The 18,709-nt window shown below is 43.9% G+C and overlaps 2 protein-coding genes across 3 annotated transcripts in view; one reads left to right on the top strand and one right to left on the bottom strand.

The window, feature by feature from the left end:
* Positions 1 to 1,666: 1,666 nt before the first annotated feature.
* Positions 1,667 to 13,465, bottom strand: LOC308290389 (protein phosphatase 1D-like). The gene is made up of 7 exons (XM_080732198.1): positions 13,107 to 13,465; positions 12,354 to 12,692; positions 9,534 to 9,762; positions 6,604 to 6,728; positions 5,388 to 5,569; positions 3,289 to 3,513; positions 1,667 to 2,080 (listed from the first exon to the last, which is right to left on the bottom strand). Exons 1-7 carry the CDS (start codon positions 13,330 to 13,332, stop codon positions 1,679 to 1,681), a joined length of 1,728 nt encoding a protein of 575 aa, XP_080588324.1. The 5' UTR covers positions 13,333 to 13,465; the 3' UTR covers positions 1,667 to 1,678.
* Positions 13,160 to 18,709, top strand: part of appbp2 (amyloid beta precursor protein (cytoplasmic tail) binding protein 2) — a 32,103-nt gene continuing 26,553 nt past the window's right edge. For both annotated transcript variants that reach the window (XR_013962287.1, XM_080732197.1), the window contains exon 1: positions 13,160 to 13,290. Coding sequence is in view for 1 of the 2 variants with exons in the window: in XM_080732197.1 (XP_080588323.1) it covers positions 13,271 to 13,290 (20 nt within the window). In the remaining variant the exon portion in view is untranslated. The remainder of the gene's footprint in view (positions 13,291 to 18,709) is intronic.

Raw genomic sequence — 18,709 nt, forward strand, 5'->3', positions numbered from 1 at the left:
ATGACCTCGTCATTAAACAGAGACCTGGGACACTTGGTGAAAACAACTTCATTATCATGGAAGGATAGAAAACCAATGGTCACTTTTCACTGTGGACATTTTGACGTGTGAATAATTGGTAAACACAGCTGAAGGTAACATTATACATTTTTGGTGTGTTTCTTTTAAGTGTTGCTTTGCGCCAGCATCAAGTAAACTGTACAGGAGTTGTGCATGCTGGTACACAGTAAGGGCTAAAACAACAACGCAATTCACGTTATTACCGTCAGCTGTATTTAACAAAACATCCTGTCTGTGAAAAGGGTCCGATGTCAAAGGAACAGGGCTAAAGCCCAGCATAGGGACAATGACAGAAGCAGAAGTGCAATCTGCGCCCAACAAAACAATGGCAACATCATAGTTTGTAAATAAAACTATTCATTAGCTTACTGGTTCTGACCATAGCAGCACCTTTGATTTTGTGTTAAAGACAAGTCTCATCCAGCAATTAATAAGAGCAAAAAACTAACATAACTAACATCTAAATATGTATAAGCCGAGGTGAGGAACAAGTGAGGTTAATGTCAGATAAAATGTGACTTATGGAGGTGGAGGATTCTCATATTTTATCAGAGTGTAATAAAACAGTGTATAAAAATATATTGATTTGTTTTAAAGGAACATTTTCACTGCTTAATACTTGCCTAAAAATCCGGAATATTTACATTAACATAATAGTTCATACATATTTCATACAATTGTTTGCATAATAGAGTGAAAATGACACAAATATCATCAGAAAGATTAAAAGATAAACACTAAACTGTAAAATTAGGCAACAACTTGAACTTATAAAATCCGACAACAGAGGTATGAAGAGGGCAGAGCCCATTGATCCATAATGTCCAACACAACACAGAGCGGCTTCCACTGACAAAATTGGCTTTGTCAATAACGTGAACAGAAATCCAGAGGAAACACCGATACTGGACTTTCTAAATTAGTTTTTTTTAAAGACCCAAAACAAACAAGAGCTTGTGGGCAGGAGGAGGCAGCGAGCAAGGAGCTCTATCACAGGTTTGTGTATGGTCACGCCCCCAGTCACTGCGTCACCAACAGGCTCGCGATGCAGAAGGGAGGCGAAGGTATTAAAAAAAAAATGAAACGCTTCTTTGGTAAATAAAACTATAACTGTGCGATTGTATCATTTGTTATCTGTAAATAAATAGTTATTCTGCCAAAGTGCAGTAACTACGCAAATAATTTAAAATAAAAGGATAAAAGGATTTAAAAGTGTTGAGGTACCATATCTATTAGGCGTTTAGTACGGTGTTGTTTATTTAAGTATATTAAAAAGATACCAAAGAAGTGTTTCATTTTTTTAAACACATGGGATGCCTAAGATGTCCACAGGCGTCTTAAAAAACGGAAATCAGGTAAATACAAAGCCTTGGCAGTTAATCTACATTAGCTGTGTCAAAACTATGGCACTCAGTGTTAATTACGCATGACCCGCTACTGCGTGCTGTCTGAAGTGTTCTCCCTTCTGCATCGCGAGCCTGTCTTCCTGGGTGGTGACACGGCCTAGCGTGGTAATGCAGTCACTAGGGGCGTGGACGTTTTACACAAACCTGTGAATGATCTCCTCGCAGACAGCGTGTGTGTGTGTGTGGGGGGGGGGGGGGGGTGGAATTGTGTCTCAGCAAACACACACTGTGGTCTTTCCATGCTGCTGGAGCAGAACGGAGACATTGTTGGACGTCTGTTTCTGGTCATTTTCCTCTGTGTGTGTCTCCAGGGGTGTCCTGTCACCGTGTCTGCGACACGCTTTCTTGGTCGACTGGGACGCTGCCAGCGCCGCTGGTCCATCGACAGTCCTTTTGCTACTGGTCGTCCTGACGCCCTCGAGCCCCGTCCCCTGGGTGGAGCCCTCGGTCAGAGGCGAGTCGGAGCGTGCCGGTTCCATTGGGAGTGGGGCGAAGGGGCCCGTCGCCGACAAGGAAAGGTCGTACAGGCTGCTGCTTCCTGATAGGCCATCCATGCGTTGCAGTGTGGGGAGGAGTTCACAGACGACGGCGGGGACATCCACCTCTGGAAGACGCTGTGGGGGAGAGAGGGAGAACCGTATGTATCAGATTAAGATTATTCATTTATGCCTTTTGTCTACAGACACAACAGCCATGTACATACAGGCCACTGAGGAAGTTGCTGAACCCTTCCTCAGGCAGCAACGTTGCTTTGCTTTATCTGTATGATTCGAGGGAGGCAAATTTTTGTGGCACATTTTCCATGTGTATAACATTTAGGGACACCATAGAATTAAAAGGTATAGATAGGTCTTGAGTGCCCAACTTCCCTACAACACTTATTTGCTTCATCCCGTGGAACAAAAGCATCATGGAGGCCCTCATGGATTGATTATTTCCTCTTTTGTGTTTGATATAGAAGCACAAGTGTAGCTATCAATGGAAATGTCTGTATTATAAATTAATTCATTAATCAAGGGCATTTCAAACTCGGGGGTGACTTGCTATGAGTTACTATGATAACTGGTACGTAAATTCCCATCTATGAAACTATCCTGGATTTGTGATTGAAAGTATACTTTAACCCCCCAGGAGTCAAATATGTGCACTCTTTTTTCCCTCTACACCAAATCTCTTTGTCGCAAATAGCCGAACTGCTATTTTCATGAATGTGATTGATTGCCTATTTATGCCCAGAACTTTCCACCTGAGAGGGGCATTCTGAGACCACTGTGTACAGGGTTCCCACACATTTTTATCAATTAATTTCCAAAACATTTCCAAAACTTTTCCAGAATATGTAACCCAATTTCCAGGACTATATAACAATAATTCAGCTCAATAACAGGCCGCTTACTCCTATGCGCAATGCCCAAAGACAGGTAGTGTATGCCAGTGGTTCTCAACCTTTTCAGGCCGTGACCGCCGAAATAATCATGTTTTAACAGGGGACCCGGCACCCTGACAAGAGTTGAGGAATTTTGTATAACACGGTTTTATTGTGAAAATAGCCGATCTACATGCTCACAACGCCTCGCAACGCCGTGTTTCACAATTTCTGCCTATATATTTGACAATTTGGCCCATGTTTAATTTGTCATTTCAGAGGTATTAACAAAATCAATAACCAAAGACAATGCATAGATATTTTTTCCAGGACCCTTGATGAATTCCAAAACTTTTCCAGTACTGGAAAAATATTTTTCTAATTTCAAAATACTTCCAGGAATTTCATGACCGTGGGAACCCTGTGTGTATAATCCCCTCATCACCCTGTACTCACCTGGATAAGCGGCGTGTCTGAGCGGGAGAGGGAGGAGTTGGGGCACTGGGACACCTTGGCCAGGTTCACCAGCTCCTCCTCATGGTGAAGTGTTTCCTGGGAGACACCGGGTTCCTGCAGGGCAATGACGATGGCACTGGTGTTGTCGGCTCGGAGCATCCTCTGGCGCCAGCGCAGAAGGGCGTGGCTGACCAGCTGCCGTGCACTGGACACCCCGCACGGAGCCTGTAGGAGAGGGCCGGTGTTAGTTATCAGAGATAGCTGCAGTGATTTCACTCCTAGAGCAGGGGTCTTCAACAGGGGGTCTGGGACCCCTAGGGGGTCCCCAGAGTTACTACAGGGGGTCCTCCAAATCTTTGAGTGATAGAAACTTTTTTCTCCTTTTGTATAATAACCACTTGAACCCTAGCGTCCATTTTCTGAGTACTTTAGCCAAAAATAGCAGATCTACAAGCTCACAACGCCTCGCACTGCGAGGCGTTGTGAGCTTGTAGATCGGCTATTTTCGGCAAAGAGCTTTGGTGTAGAAGGGGAAAAGAGCAGACTAAGTACAGCGTGAAAGGTCAAGTTTATTAAGTATTGACAGAGTGGTTAAATATCTGAAAAACCAAAATCCAAAATACAATGATGATTGTGCTGTCAAACAATGAAACTATATGGAATCTATGAACAGGTTGTGGGGGTCCCTGCTTCATCTCTCTCTCAACTAAGGGGTCCTTGGCCTGAAAACGTTGAAGACCCCTGTGCTAGAGTATGTTGATAGAATATAACTTTCGTGTGGTTGAATTTTGTCTCCATTTAGATCATGTCAATGGTCATGTCTAACCCTAGACACAGAATCTGACAAGAATTTTGACCTGGTGGTCAAGATTCAATTTATGGCCAGAGCAAGCAGGAAACCGGGTTAAAATCTGGGTTACAAGAGTAAAGTTACATAGTATAGCTTTAAGTAGAGCCGTCTTGATGATAGGGATGCAATGATTCTCGGTTTAATATTGAACAGTGCGGTTTTGCCACCCACGGTTCAATATGCACTTGTGAATTCAGCATTTTCAGCTTTGTAAGTACATGTAGCATTACTACTTTACACGTATTTACTGTTGAATTGGCACTGCAAGTGAATCCAACGGAGTTGCTTGTAAAAAAGAAAACACGCTGTGAGCTTGATCGCCCATTTTGGCGAGCGACAGTCAGATTAATACATTTGCATATACCGTAATTAGCCTACATTGATGGGTAATCAAGATGATGTCTGTTATTATCTCGACTTGCTGTAGCAGGAGCTCATTCAACGTAAAGTTATTTCTAACACAGTAGCTCGAACAAATTACGCATGAGAGCAGAGAGGGATTCTCATTGTAAGCATAACATGTTTAAATATTTAACATTTTTAAATGTTTTCCTTTGCGACAGTCCCCCTCCCTCGCACAGTGAAGTCTCAATGGCTCTGTATGAAGTGAGAGACATATTTTTAAAAAACAGGTTTGTTTTTCCCTTGACAATAATGACAGGCAGACAATGATGTCATACTGGAATGTGTTAATCTGACTTTCGTCAGATGGTGGCAGTAGTGCGCAGGCTACCGCTCTACTTTACCATCTGAGTTCTCTCGGTGGGAGTTGATAACGCTCGTAAAGCCCCGGGCCGGACCAATCAGCGGCAGCTACGGGCGGGCTCTGAGCGGCTCTGAGCCAATAGAGTCTGATTGCAGACCACGTGGATGCAGACAGGCCAATATGAGTGGTTGGAGTTGGCACTCCCAGACTGTGACAGAGAGACGGCCACATCCATTCACCAGCTAAAGAAATTCAAAAAATGGCCCGCCCCTTACATCGAGTCTGCCCGAGAGAGCCCAGATGTAAGGCAGAGCGTTACGCACTGCTGCAACTATCTGGCGCAGTCAGGTTAGGAATGTGTCTGAATGGAAAAAACTAAAGCCTTGCATCCCTATTTTACACATCTTTTGCGTGACGTTTGTGATTAATCACATATTTAATCCCATTCTCAATTAGTAAACTGCATGAAAAAAAGTAATCCATAATGGTACTAGACGACAAGATTCAGTCTCCGGTCCTAACCTGTTCTCATGCTCAACTCACCATAGCCTCGTCGTTGTCCTGGCACATGGAGACGGCGTCCTGTGGTGGCACCATGTTCCACAGACCGTCACTCCCCAGGATGATGTAGCGGTGCTTACTGGGGTCCAGGACCACCACACTGGTGTCTGGCTCCGGGGACACCACAAACTCCCCACTGTAGAAGTCGTAGCTCCATAGGTCACCTGCAGCGTGAGAGCAAAAGCTTAACCTGTTTGGTACCAATCCCGAGTTTCCCGAGTTTGTATTGGTACCCCCCCTGTGCCAACCCTGAGTTTCCCGAGTTTGGGCCGTTTTTGAAGAAAAAGATTTTTTTTTTTCAAAAATGTTTTTTGGACCTCAAAAAATGTATTAGGCATGATCGCGATCGCGAAATTGCATGGATTTTTTTGTTTGAAAGCTGTGAACAGCGTGCAAACACGTGGTGCATGATCTAGGCATGGGAGTGCATGATCCGTGCACTATGAATTACATGGACGTCTATGGAGACCATGGCATTGCGGACCTTCAAAGAGATTTAATTGATAGCAACAAAAGTGTTAAGTGGCCAGGCCAGCGGGAGAACATAGTCTACTCAATACAGTCGCATGACAGTGTTCAGTTAGTTTTTTGAGACTCCTATGGGGGAAGCCTTCTAGAAGAGTCTCTGTGTGGACTTTTTTCTACCTTTGTTTTACCTTTGTGCTTGCTGTCCTAAGTGCCATAAAACTGTGGAGGATGGTCATGTGGCTTATGCCCACCTTAATGTTTCAATAAGCATGGTTATGTACTTGTGTTTTAATTTACTTAGCAGTTAGTCATCTTGGGTGTAGCATTCTTGAAACAGAGAGCTAATTGGTAAAATGCAGAAGTGGATGACTCCAACTAGAGTAGAACACAGCTCTAGGGTTCAGCCTTCAGTCAACATCAACATCTACTGACGAAGGCCAAAGGATCGAAACGCGGTCATCGTCCTCTCTGACTGCTGCTGCGACTTATTAAACATTTGGAGAGACATTCAATTTGTGAATGCGGTTGTTCTTTTGAAGGAATGTGCACCGGACTGAGGTCAAAGACAGTTCACACTCTTAATAGTTGAGCACACCTAGCCTTTGAAGGAACATCTATGGACAGACACAACTTTAAGCCTAATTTTTACATTTAGATTTTAGACAAACATCAAATATCGTGACTATCAAAGAATCAATATGGAACAAGTGTCAGTAGTTGACAACCTTACCCAAAGCTCTGGCCACGGCCAGGAAGGGGATCTGGTCGATGACAGTGCTGCGGCGAACAGGGCCGTTGTGACTCAGTCTTGGTCTCTTCCACACCACCCGGTTCACTCCAGACTTCTTTATCACGCTGAAAAAGAGGAGAAACCCAAGTTAAATACTCCATAACAACCAAGTTAGCAGGGCACCTGCCTTTAGCAGTGGCTAAAGGCCACTGCTAAAGGTTTGATCCCGAGTTTGATTCCTGTCCCAGGAGGAGTTGTTGCACACCACACGTCATCTGTCATGTGTCAATATGTTGACCACGTATAAAACAAAAAAGGTCTTTAATCTGGCTGAAATGGCCGTGGTGCGTCATGATCCAAGATATCCAGTAGGGAAAACATTTAATTATTTTATGACCTACAGTTCAACAGGTATAGGCCAAAACGTGAAGGGCCTGCAAGAGGTTCTTCCTTGGCCTACTGGATTGCGCATGCAAAGTTTTTACGCTGATCAGTCCAGTGGTGCCCGAGATTAGCTGCTCAAAGATTTACAGATGCAAGAACATAATCCCCGCCCCCGCTGTTACGGCCTGGTAAAGATAAGTTAACATTTTGGCTTGCCGACCAAAGTGGCTGGTGGATTTTGTAACTGCCAAAAAGAATGTGTGTTAATATTACTATATAATAATTGTATTTATTTATTATACCCATCTACCCATTAGTTTTCAGCTTAACCTTGTCTTGCTCAGGGACACTTCGACACATTGCTGAGAGCTGGAATCATACCTGGGACCTCTGGAGTCCTAGGTGGGGCTCATATGCATTTTTTTATATAAAATTAAGATAAAGTATATTTGTAAAGAAGATTACTGGACTGAGGCAGACTCGTGAGGGCTGAAAAGTTACACAATTAAACCTCTCTGCAGACCCACCCATTTTTACCAATGAATTTCCAAAACTTTTTCAGAATATTTAAACCAATTTCCAGGCCTATATACAGAAGTCATTCAGCGCAATAATGAGTGAATATCACGATACTGTTCAGCAAATATTATCACGACAATTATCACAATACTGTTTTATGCTAGTTTTTAGGATTATTATGATTTTATTATGATTATTAACATGATAATGAATTATACAAACACACACTCATATACATAAATAGATATTCTATTGATAGACAATCTATTCATTTTTATGATACAAAAGATATAGACAGACACGCACACAGATATTCGTTTTTATGATGATGATGATGATAGATAGATAAGTTAGCAGGTCACACAGTGGATCATTGCTACATCCAGCCGTCATTCCTAGGTTAATTAACGCTGTTGACACACTTGCTTTTGTAAGCCAGATGCAAACGGTTATGGAACGAGGTCCGTCCATGACATGTGCGGGCGCACGTGCACTGTTTGCGGCGCTCCTTCGCTGTTTCACCCGTGTTTGGATAAAAGTTATAATGAGTGACGTTCAAACATTGCAAACTTTGCAAATAACTTTAGTTTCATTGTGTCGGTTTTGGCATATCCAAAGAACAAGCCAGTTCCATAGACCGAGGGAGAACACCGTCACGCAGCCCCTCTATGTGTGTCTGTCTGTCTGTCGCTCGTAGCCTGCCTGCGTGCACTGCTGCCCAAAGCAAGGGGGAGGGGCCGTGGAAGCAAGGGGCCAGATCTTCAAGCTATTGACACATTGAGCTGCGACACGTTGTTTCATAGCTTGTAGATCTGTTCTTTTTGGCGAATTACACCACCGTACTATAGAAGTATAAATTAAGTTATAGAGCTGCGACTCATAGAATGTGCCCTCGCTGTATCCAGAGCCTTTTATCACTGTATCACGATCCATACGATAGCTCTGAAAAGGCATATCGTGGCCAAGCTGTATCGTCTCTACGATAATTATCGTCATCTCGCCCACCCCTAAATGACGGCCGTGCATGTTTGCATCAAGTGACTGCTACGAGCACCCAAAAGGTGCAAGCCTAGAATGAGAACTTCTAGTTGCATACATTAGGCTGCAATCACGCAGCCCGTTCGGCGAAAAACTACTTATGTTACATATTTTGTGTAATGTTGTACATTTTTTAGAAAATGTTTTTAACAAAATCAATAGCCAAAGACTCTGCATAGCTAAATATTTTCCATGACTTAAAACCTTTCCAGTACTGGAAAAATATTGTTCTAATTTCAAAATATTTCCAGGAATTTCATGACCGTGGGAACCCTGTCACTGGGAGGGTCCACTTTCTTGTCTGGCAACATTCCAGGAATGCAACCCGGCTTCTGTTGCTGTAGGGGGCGCAGCGTTGTTCCGACGTCCCATTGTTCTAAAGTCCCATGAGTCTGACGATACCAAACCCTAACCAATAACCCTAACCCTAAATCGGACTAATGGGATGTCGGACTATCAAGATTTTCCCCTTGCTGTAAACACCACTTCAGACTGGATTGGTAACATGTCCTTAGGTCGAACACCCTTTGGTCCGACCACCAAAACCTAACCTTAACCCTAACCTCAGTAAAACTATGCCTAAACCTAACACTAACCTCAGTAAAAGTGACGCGGGTGATTAGCTAACCTGCCGACGCTGGTGAGTAGGTAACCTGCCGACGCTGGTGAGTAGCTAACCTGCCGACGCTGGTGAGTAGCTAACCTGCCGACGCTGGTGAGTAGCTAACCTGCCGACGCTGGTGAGTAGCTAACCTGCCGACGGTGTTCGACCCAACGGGAGTTCGACCTATGGGGCAGTCCCCGTTGGATTGCGGTCAGCTTTTTTACCATGCTGCGCGTCTGCACAGACTCTGATGAGACCACGGCGCGATCCCCGCTGATCCAAGCGAGAACGCCCGCGTCACGCGCCCCGGTCTAAAAGGGCCTTTAAATTAAATCCTATAAAAAAGAAATCAACGACTCTTATTAACTTCCAGGTTAAATCTCACCTTCCTCCCAACCCCTCGATACGCTCTCTCTCGCGGGGCAGCTCAGGTTTGTGGTCCTGGGTGACCTCGACGGCTCTGATGAACTGGTCCAAGGGATCATCCTGGACACCAAGGACCACCGCCGAGTCCCCTACATGAGCCACATACATACGTTGGCCTCTGATTATCACCACACTAGCCGTGGTGCCGGATGTGCTGGGGAGCCCCGTTAGTGTCTTTGGCCACTCCGCTAACAGGAAAGATCAACATATAAACATAATCAAAACAAGCAAATAGTAAACATGTGCCCTTCCCAATCCAAAGACACATTGGCATGTTGTGCTGAAAAATGAATGCCTGCTGCTCATAAGGTTGCCATGGCAATTACAAACATGCCGTATTTTTCCTGTGACTCACTCGCCTGGCTCACCCAAAATACTCTCAAATACTCTCAAACTACGATTTTCAGATCAATTGCTTCAAGATTCAGCAACTCTATTGATTATTTCTCACCTCAAATGTTTTCAGACACTATTAGTGGACTGGTGGAATAAGTAAGTCCTATGATTTCAGAGATCAATTTAATCTCAACTCTCTCCGGACCGTACCCCTTCCTGAAACCTGTTCCATTGATGCTAGCGACTGACCTAGATAATACTAAGCAGATAGACCTTGGTCGTTTGTTCTCATGTTTTTGTTACTTCAGATTGTTTTTCCTTTACCACACTGTTAAAATTACATTTATATAGCATCTTAGTATAAACAGATGATAGGTTTAGAATAATTGATTACCTGGTATCTTACAGTTTGTAAATTGTACGATTAAACAAGAAAACCTGATATTACGACAACGGGATAAAGTCAGATCACAGATGAACCAACATTTCACAGTCAGTTACTTCATCCCTCAGAGCCGTGTAACGGTTTCAAAGTGTATTTAATGTTTTAGGCTACTTAGCACAAGAATGACCAACAGCTGACCACAATAATCATATGATTGACCAAAGTCTACCTCTAGGACACGGACTCAACGTGGCATGACATGTTTCAGTGCATCATGTGTTCTCTGTACACAAATGACATAAGCCCTGGTTTGCTCAGCTGTTCACCCCACCACATGATGACATGTCTGGGCAAATAGATCACATTCAGACTCAGGAAGCAAGCGGACTCCATTGCATCCTGTGTTTACTTCAGATAACCAGTACACATTGAATAGGGTAAACATAGGGCTAGCCTATATGAAGCCTACTGAACACATGTTGATAACTAGTAACTACATCATTACAAATATTTTTTCGCTGCGTTGGAAGATATACTTGCTCTGGTCCATAGCATTAGAAGGAGTTCTCCTTAAAGTTGTACCATGTAACTTTTTTTATAAAACAAATCTTAAAATTGTCCTAACTGTTAAATCGCTAAAGTTTTAGAACACCCACTCCGTTATTTTCAGCTTCTGAAGCCTTCTCTTTATATGTTTTCTATGATCCTGGCCGTGGACCGGATTTCGCACCAAAATGACGTAATCTGCATCATTTGTATACGTTGTGTATACGTTGCCCAATCACATCGCCGATCATGCACACATGGTACACTACCGGCCAATCACAGCGCATCTTGAAGTGGGGTCGCCATATTTGTAGTCGCCCGTGTGTCTCTTTACTCAAAAGGTAATCTCGCCTACCAGGCAGGGTGAAGTAGTCCGTTTCTCCGGAATGCCTGAACGCACAGGAACCAGGGACCCCTCTAAAGATAGCTCTCGGCGTTGTGGAGGCAGACGCGGGGGTGTGAAGGTACGAAAAACGGGCGAAAGACGCGAACGCGACCGCGGTTTGCTATAGGGCTACTGACCACTAGTTGAGCATCTTACACAGTATAGCTTTAACACTTCTGAGGCCAAAAACATCCATGAACGTGATAAGAATAACCGCGGTGCAGCGCCACGGCCCCCGTCAGTTTTACTACTCACCAAAACAAGGTGGCTGTTGGGAGTTGAAAGCCTACTCTACTTAGTGGGAACACACCGAGCCCCCCACCACACATCTAAAATACATTTCTACTACTACTTTGTTTTTTTAATCTTCACTATCGCCATCACAGCGCCAACTCACTAGGACCACATTAACAGGAATGCATTCATTGTCTCGTTGGGTGTTATTCAGCTCTGCGATGTTGGTTTCGTAAAAACAGCCCTCAACCAGGAAGAGTTTTTCATTCAGATTTCTCATTTCGCCCTAGAAATGTATTTTAGACATGTGGTGGGGGGGGCTCAGAGGGTTCCCAGAACTTCCCACTAAGTAGAGTAGGCTTTCAACCACCTTTGTTTTGGTGACTAGCGAAACTGTATTTTTTATTTTTTTATTAGAGATGAGAGGGTGCTGGTGCACCGGATCATCACTGACATAGTGTTAAGAACTTAAGGAGACTCTCTTAACACTATGTCAGTGATGATCTCTAATCTTAAGAGACGCTTCTAACGCTAGGGACCTAACTCTACACAAGTATTATACTTTCATCAAGGGCTCAAAAGGGACCACAATGGATATAGGCCTCTGGGCTTTATTGTGTATATCTCTTTGAAGTATGTGTGTAATTATATTGTATTACATTTATACCCTTTTCAATAACAATTTCAAAGGTAGTATATGCAGTATATAATTATTACAGAGAGAAGCCATTTATAAGCATGAATTTGATAGTGTTCCAGTTCCAGTCTGCTTGTTGTTGTTTTTTTGTTTCACGTCTACAATTTGTGTCAAACATATTTGTGGCAAACAATAATAGTCACAATTTCACCCAACAACAACGTTAGTTATCAGAATATCTATAAAAACAACATACGTAGCTTTTTCCACATGGCGTGATGACAGGCGACGAACCCTTTGCGGATGGCCGCGCACACCTCCTCGTCGCACTTGGACCAGAAGCCCCGCTGCTTCTTGATGAACTCCCACAGATAGTCCCGGGCGAACTCCGCCGCCTCGCGGCCTCCGTGGCCGTCGAAGACGGCGAAGAAGGCCACGGAGCGACGCTGCTCCTCCTCCTCCTCGCCGCCGGTGGACGGGCTCCGCCGCTCCGTCGGTACCGACGCGCCGCCGCTGCTGCTGCTCTGGTCCTCGCCGTGTGCGAGGAGAGCAACGCACGCAGCGGCTGCAGACGGTGGGGTCGTCTCGGCGGGGTCTGCAGTAGACAGTGGTATAAAGCAAGTACATTTACTCAAGTAAAGTACAGTACTTTTTTTTATTTTACTGGAGTGTTTCAATGTTCAATACTCCACGACATCATCTGATCTCGAATCCAAATATTGTACCAGGCTACTAAACTATAATTATTTGAAAACTTTAGTTTTAGTTACTTCAGCCTATTTCGGCCATTTGAAAATAGCCAATCTGAGCTTGTAGATCTGCTATTTTCAAAAGATATTTTAATTTTAGACATTTTGAACTTGTGAAATAAATGGGACATTCTGCACAGTGAGTACTTTTACATTTTCATAGCAACACTTTTGTACCTTTTACTCAAGCACATTTTCAATTCCATAACAGAGTATTTCTACATTACAGTATTGATAGTTTTACTTTAAGTAAAACCCACCACTGTCTGGGTGTTGTGTTGTTGTTGCTGTTGTAGTTGTTGGGTCCCCGGCAGCAGTGGAACCGTCGGCGGAGTCTCCGCCCGGACCGCCGCCGTCCTTCTCGTCCGCCCTCGCCTCGTCCTCTCCCGGCTCGGGCTCCACTACGACCTCGGTGACGTCCTCCATGTATTTCCTGCCTCCCTGGTCCGTGAACACGCTCACCCGCATCAGCAGTGCGTTCAACATGTCTTGAAGTTTGGTGTTGGGTTTCGTGTTGATAGCATAAAAAAAGGGAAAAGCCGTCAAATTTTGAACAAAAGATGAGTTTCTATCGCGGCGGAGCGAGTAGCCTTTGTTTATTTTCCAGCTCAGTAGACATGCTCAGACATGCTCAAAGCGAGAAGAACCCCAACAACGCAATGACGTCGGAGTCGTCGTCGCGTCTTCTTCTCGGGGCGTAGCGACCGTTACGACTGTACGACATGCAGGCAGCCATGGCAGTTACTGCCCTCCAGAGGCCTTAACTCGCACAGTGTCCATCACAAACAGATAAAATGAGATTTAAGCCAGGGGTGGTAGCCTACAAGTGACCATGGCTCCTACTGGGGGTCCGCCCCCTTCAGAATCACCGCAGCCTTATGTCTCCTCGTGCCCAAAACACAGAGTCATCTGTGATCTCAATTTAATATTGACATGCTCATTCTCAGTTAGGTTAACTATTTAAACTGCACATTAAAACATGTAGGGGGAGAACGGGGTAAGATGAACCACTTTTTGCTTATGTTGACCTGGAAGCAAGACAACGTGAGATGGCAGTAAATTCAAAACATCTAGACATATTTCAGGATGTCTGCTATCATTTGAAATTATAAGTAAGTGTCTATGACTAAGGACCATAAAAATATGACTTATTAAAAGAAAAGTGGTCATGTGGTTCAACTTGCCCCAGGTGAGGGGGGTAAGTTGATCCAAGTAATAGGCGGTGATATTCTAAACTTTTAACAGTTTAAACTTGAACAAAGAATGTATTTACTTATCAGAAATATTTTAATAACACATTTCCCTTTTGCAAATAGTCTTATTTCCTTTCTTACGGTTATTTAAACCGTAAGAAAAATTATTAAAACCAATTAAATAACGTTTGTTATTCAGAACCTTTTAATATTTGCAATTATTAATATAATATTAAAAAACGTGTCTTAAATGAGTGTATTCATCAAAATGAAAGATGATTCAGCATAATTTGAGTAGCAAAGACCTAATAACAAATATGAATGGTGATTCACATAGTTCAACTTACCCCAAGGCATATGGTTCATCTTACCCCAGAGCCACCATTTTGACAAAACCTGGCTAGCTTAATGCTTAGCTAAATGATTCACATAGTTTTATACATTGGGCTATCACCAACATGCATGCTATATAAGTTTAGACCTGGGTACATTTTGGCGTCCCCTTAATACCTTAACACCTATCCATCATATGCTCATCACCCCTGTTCCCTTCCCCTCTGTTCATTTCCCTTTCCCTGGACCCTGTGTGAGGGATTTTGCTCTCTCTTGGGTATCTTCTCTAATACTTCTTCTACCACTTTTTCGAGTCACGTGTTCAAATACTGGATTCTGATTGGCTAAATTCCGGAGGTTATGAGAGGACAACTGCCGCAAAGTTGTGTGTCCGAGATCAATGCGCCTCAGTGTACATCCGGGGACTTCAGGAGGTGGGGGACTTCCTTTCCCCCAACCAACAAATGAAGGTCGCAGCGGTCCTATGTTTACTAACGTGCGTACTATCGTCGCCGATTTATTTGGATCCAATGCAATCCGCCAACTTTAAAGCCCCTTTTCTCTGAACCTATGCCTTTCTGGAAGCGAACAGCCTCTATTTACGGCCGGAACGGTACTTCTAACTGACGTTAGCTTAGCTGTAAGCTAGACGCATGGATTAGTATGGAGTTGGCGCCATCTGTTGGTGAGTAGAAGATGTTGTTTGTGGAACTATCTGCTGTCTCGCGGAAGTTTTATAGGCAATAATGATTGTAACTTAAGATCCTTGCAAGTTACAACTATGTGTTTTCTTTCATGTATACGGGAAAAAGTGGTAGAAAAGCTATTTACCACTCGGGGTCGGACATTATGCTCTCGTCCTGAGTGAGGGTGTTATCGGACTCGGCTGCGCCTCGTCCGATAACACCCTCACTGCGGACATTATGAGAGCATAATGTCCTCTCACTCGGGGTAAATTGCTTACATCTAACTCACTCACTCCAGAACTCTATTTTGTTTTTTAATGCACACACAATTTGCCAGGCCGCCCAGGCATATGCACTGATAACATTTAGCATCTCCCCTTCTATGTCCAGCTTCATGTTCATCATGTTCATCACTATGTCTGACCTCCTCACATCCAAAACACTGCTGTCTGCTTGTATGTATACTGGTCCTCTTCCATTCAGATTATATCAAATCAACCCTTTCTTCTCCCGTCCACACCATACAGTTTGAACCTCTGTCCAATATTTGTGGCCTTGCCTTACATCTGGTCTCACAGTATTTACAGTAGGCCTACCTTCCTCCTTTCCATCAATTCAGATATCTCCCCTTGCCTAACCTCGCATCACCAGGCTTTCCGCTGGGGCCTTGCCAGTCATCTGCCAACATTTAAAGTTTCAACTTTCACCCCATCCTCTTACCCTTCCTCCTCTCCTGCTGCCTCCAGAACAGTATTTGCATTTTGTTCTAAGTGTGAAATGTCTCATTTTTATCCGGACAAGTGATTGTATTGGCCAGACAAGTGAAGGGGAAATATACTTGTCCAAAGGCCTCAAAAAGTAAATGTCAAGCACTGCTAACTAAATTAAAAAAAAATGTAATAAGCAAAAATAAGAATAAGCCTACATTTGAAATGGTAAAGTAGGCCATATAAGCATATCACCAGTGGCATATTACATTTTAACTAGAAGCAGTGCTCTTCCGAGCACAGGTCTCCACCAGGCCAGGCGTCCTGGTGGTGCTACTGTATAAAAGGCCAGTGTAAAAAGGGTGGCATATGTTCTTCACCTTAGACCTTTCATGGCAATCGGACGCTGCATGCATGATTTGAAGCATTGTGTTCCAAAAATGTGTTTTGCTAAAGTCTACCTGCTGGTGGTGCTATAACAGGCCAATGTGAAAAGGGAAGCAGTTGTTCCTTGACATAGTGGGAATATGTGTGGCAAATTTCACGGTAATTGCAAGCTGCATTGATGATTTGAGGCATTTTGTTCAAAAACGGAGCAATCCTGCAAACTTTGGAAGCTAATATTAGCCAATCAGGATGGAATATGAAATATCAGACGGATCAGACTTGATCACATGACTATAGAGATACTGTGTACTGATTTGTGTTATTTTTGGAGAAAATCTGAACAAGTAATATCCAAAAATGTGTTTTACATAAGTCGGCCCAAAGGTGGCGCTATAAAAGACTGATGTGAAAAATGCAGGGCAAAGGTTTATCCTTAGCCTCTAGGGAGTGCGCTTACAAAGTTTGAAACTGATCGGTGGAGTTATAGGTAAAACCACAAATCGGCCTGTTATAGCGCCACCATGAGGCTGATTTCAAAAATTTTAAGTGGCATTTCTTCTTCGACCTAGTGGGAACGTGTGTGCGCGATTTCATGATGATTGCACTTTGCGTTTGGGATTTGAGGCATTTTGTTCCAAACGGCTCAATCCTACAAACTTTGGAAGCCAATCTTAGCCAATCAGGATGGAATATGCAAAATCGGACAGATCTGTGTCGATCACATGACTGTCGAGATAATGCCTACCGATTTGTAGGATTTTTGGCCAAAATCTGTAAGAGTAGTGCACCGAAATGTGTTTTGCGAACATCGGCCACTAGGTGGCGCTAGAAAAGGCCCATTTGAAAAATTTAGGGCAGAGGTTCTAGATTGGCATCCAGGGAGTGTGTGTGCTCACTTTGGCAGCGTCCGGGCCAACGGCGACTGAGATTAGGTGCTCACAAACTGCGAGGACGCACGGACGGACGGACGCACGGACGGACGGACGCACGGACGGACGGACACACGGACGGGCGGAGGGGAAAACATACTCTCCCCCATGCCTTCGGCTGGTGGAGACAATAAAGGTCAAATCAGTTCACAACTAGAAGCAGTGCTCTTCCAAGCACAGGTCTCCACCAGGCCACACAAATCGGCCTGTTATAGCGACACCATGAGGCTGATTTAAAAAATGTGGGGCAGAGGTTCTGAATTAGCATCCAGGGAGTGTGTGTGCTCAGTTTGGCAGCGATAGGGCCAACGGCGCCGGAGATTAGCTGGAAACAACCAGGCCACACAAATCGGCCTGTTATAGCGCCACCATGAGGCTGATTTGAAAAATGCGGGGCAGAGGTTCTAGATTGGCATCCAGGGAGTGTGTGTGCTCAGTTTGGCAGCGATCGGGCCAACGGTGACTGAGATTAGCTGCTCACAAACTGCGAGGACGCACGGACGCACGGACGGACGGACGGACGGAGGGGAAACTAGAAGCAGTGCTCTTCCGAGCACAGGTCTCCACCAGGCCACACAAATCGGCCTGTTATAGCGCCACCATGAGGCTGATTTAAAAAATGTGGGGCAGAGGTTCTGAATTAGCATCCAGGGAGTGTGTGTGCTCAGTTTGGCAGAAGGGAAAAGAAATACCAACTAGAAGCAGTGCTCTTCCGAGCACAGGTCTCCACCAGGCCACACAAATCGGCCTGTTATAGCGCCACCATGAGGCTGATTTAAAAAATGTGGGGCAGAGGTTCTGAATTAGCATCCAGGGAGTGTGTGTGCTCAGTTTGGCAGCGATCGGGCCAACGGCGCCGGAGATTTGCTGGTAACAACCAGGCCACACAAATCGGCCTGTTATAGCGCCACCATGAGGCTGATTTGAAAAATGTGGGGCAGAGGTTCTAGATTGGCATCCAGGGAGTGTGTGTGCTCAGTTTGGCAGCGATCGGGCCAACGGTGACTGAGATTAGCTGCTCACAAACTGCGAGGACGGACGCACGCACGCACGGACGGACGGACGCACACTCTAAGAAAGAATTCTGTGACCGAGTAAATAGCACTATTAGAAAAAGTTATATTTACTCAATAAAATCACTGAATATCATGTATGTGATTGTTTGAGTAGGTCACACCAAACAAAATGAGTAAAAATCCAACTGTTCTTTTTGAGTTAGATGTACATATGTACATATTTGAGTTAATTTCATGAGAATAAATTAGTATTTGACCAACTGATTTTATTCATGAATTATACTCAATTTGTTTTGGTAATTTTCCTTCATAATATTTGAGTATGGAGTACTTATATGGATCAATTTAAAAAGACCCTTAATTATTATTCATTCCAACTTAATAATCTTTCATCTCTCACAACAACTTAAACAATTGAGTAGATATGACTAAGATTCAAAATTGTACACAAGGGTTCATGGGAAAGTTCTACTGGAACATTCTGTCAACAAACAGCAGCAGCACACATCTTCTTCAACAAGAAACCTGGAGAGGGTTTGCAAATATTGGTAAGTAGATTTACTGTATCTTTGTGCATATAGGCTACACAAATGTATTGGGTATAACTTATGT

Source organism: Nannobrachium achirus (genome assembly GCF_963921795.1).
Source record: "Nannobrachium achirus genome assembly, chromosome: 8".
Taxonomy (NCBI): Eukaryota; Metazoa; Chordata; class Actinopteri; order Myctophiformes; family Myctophidae; genus Nannobrachium; species Nannobrachium achirus.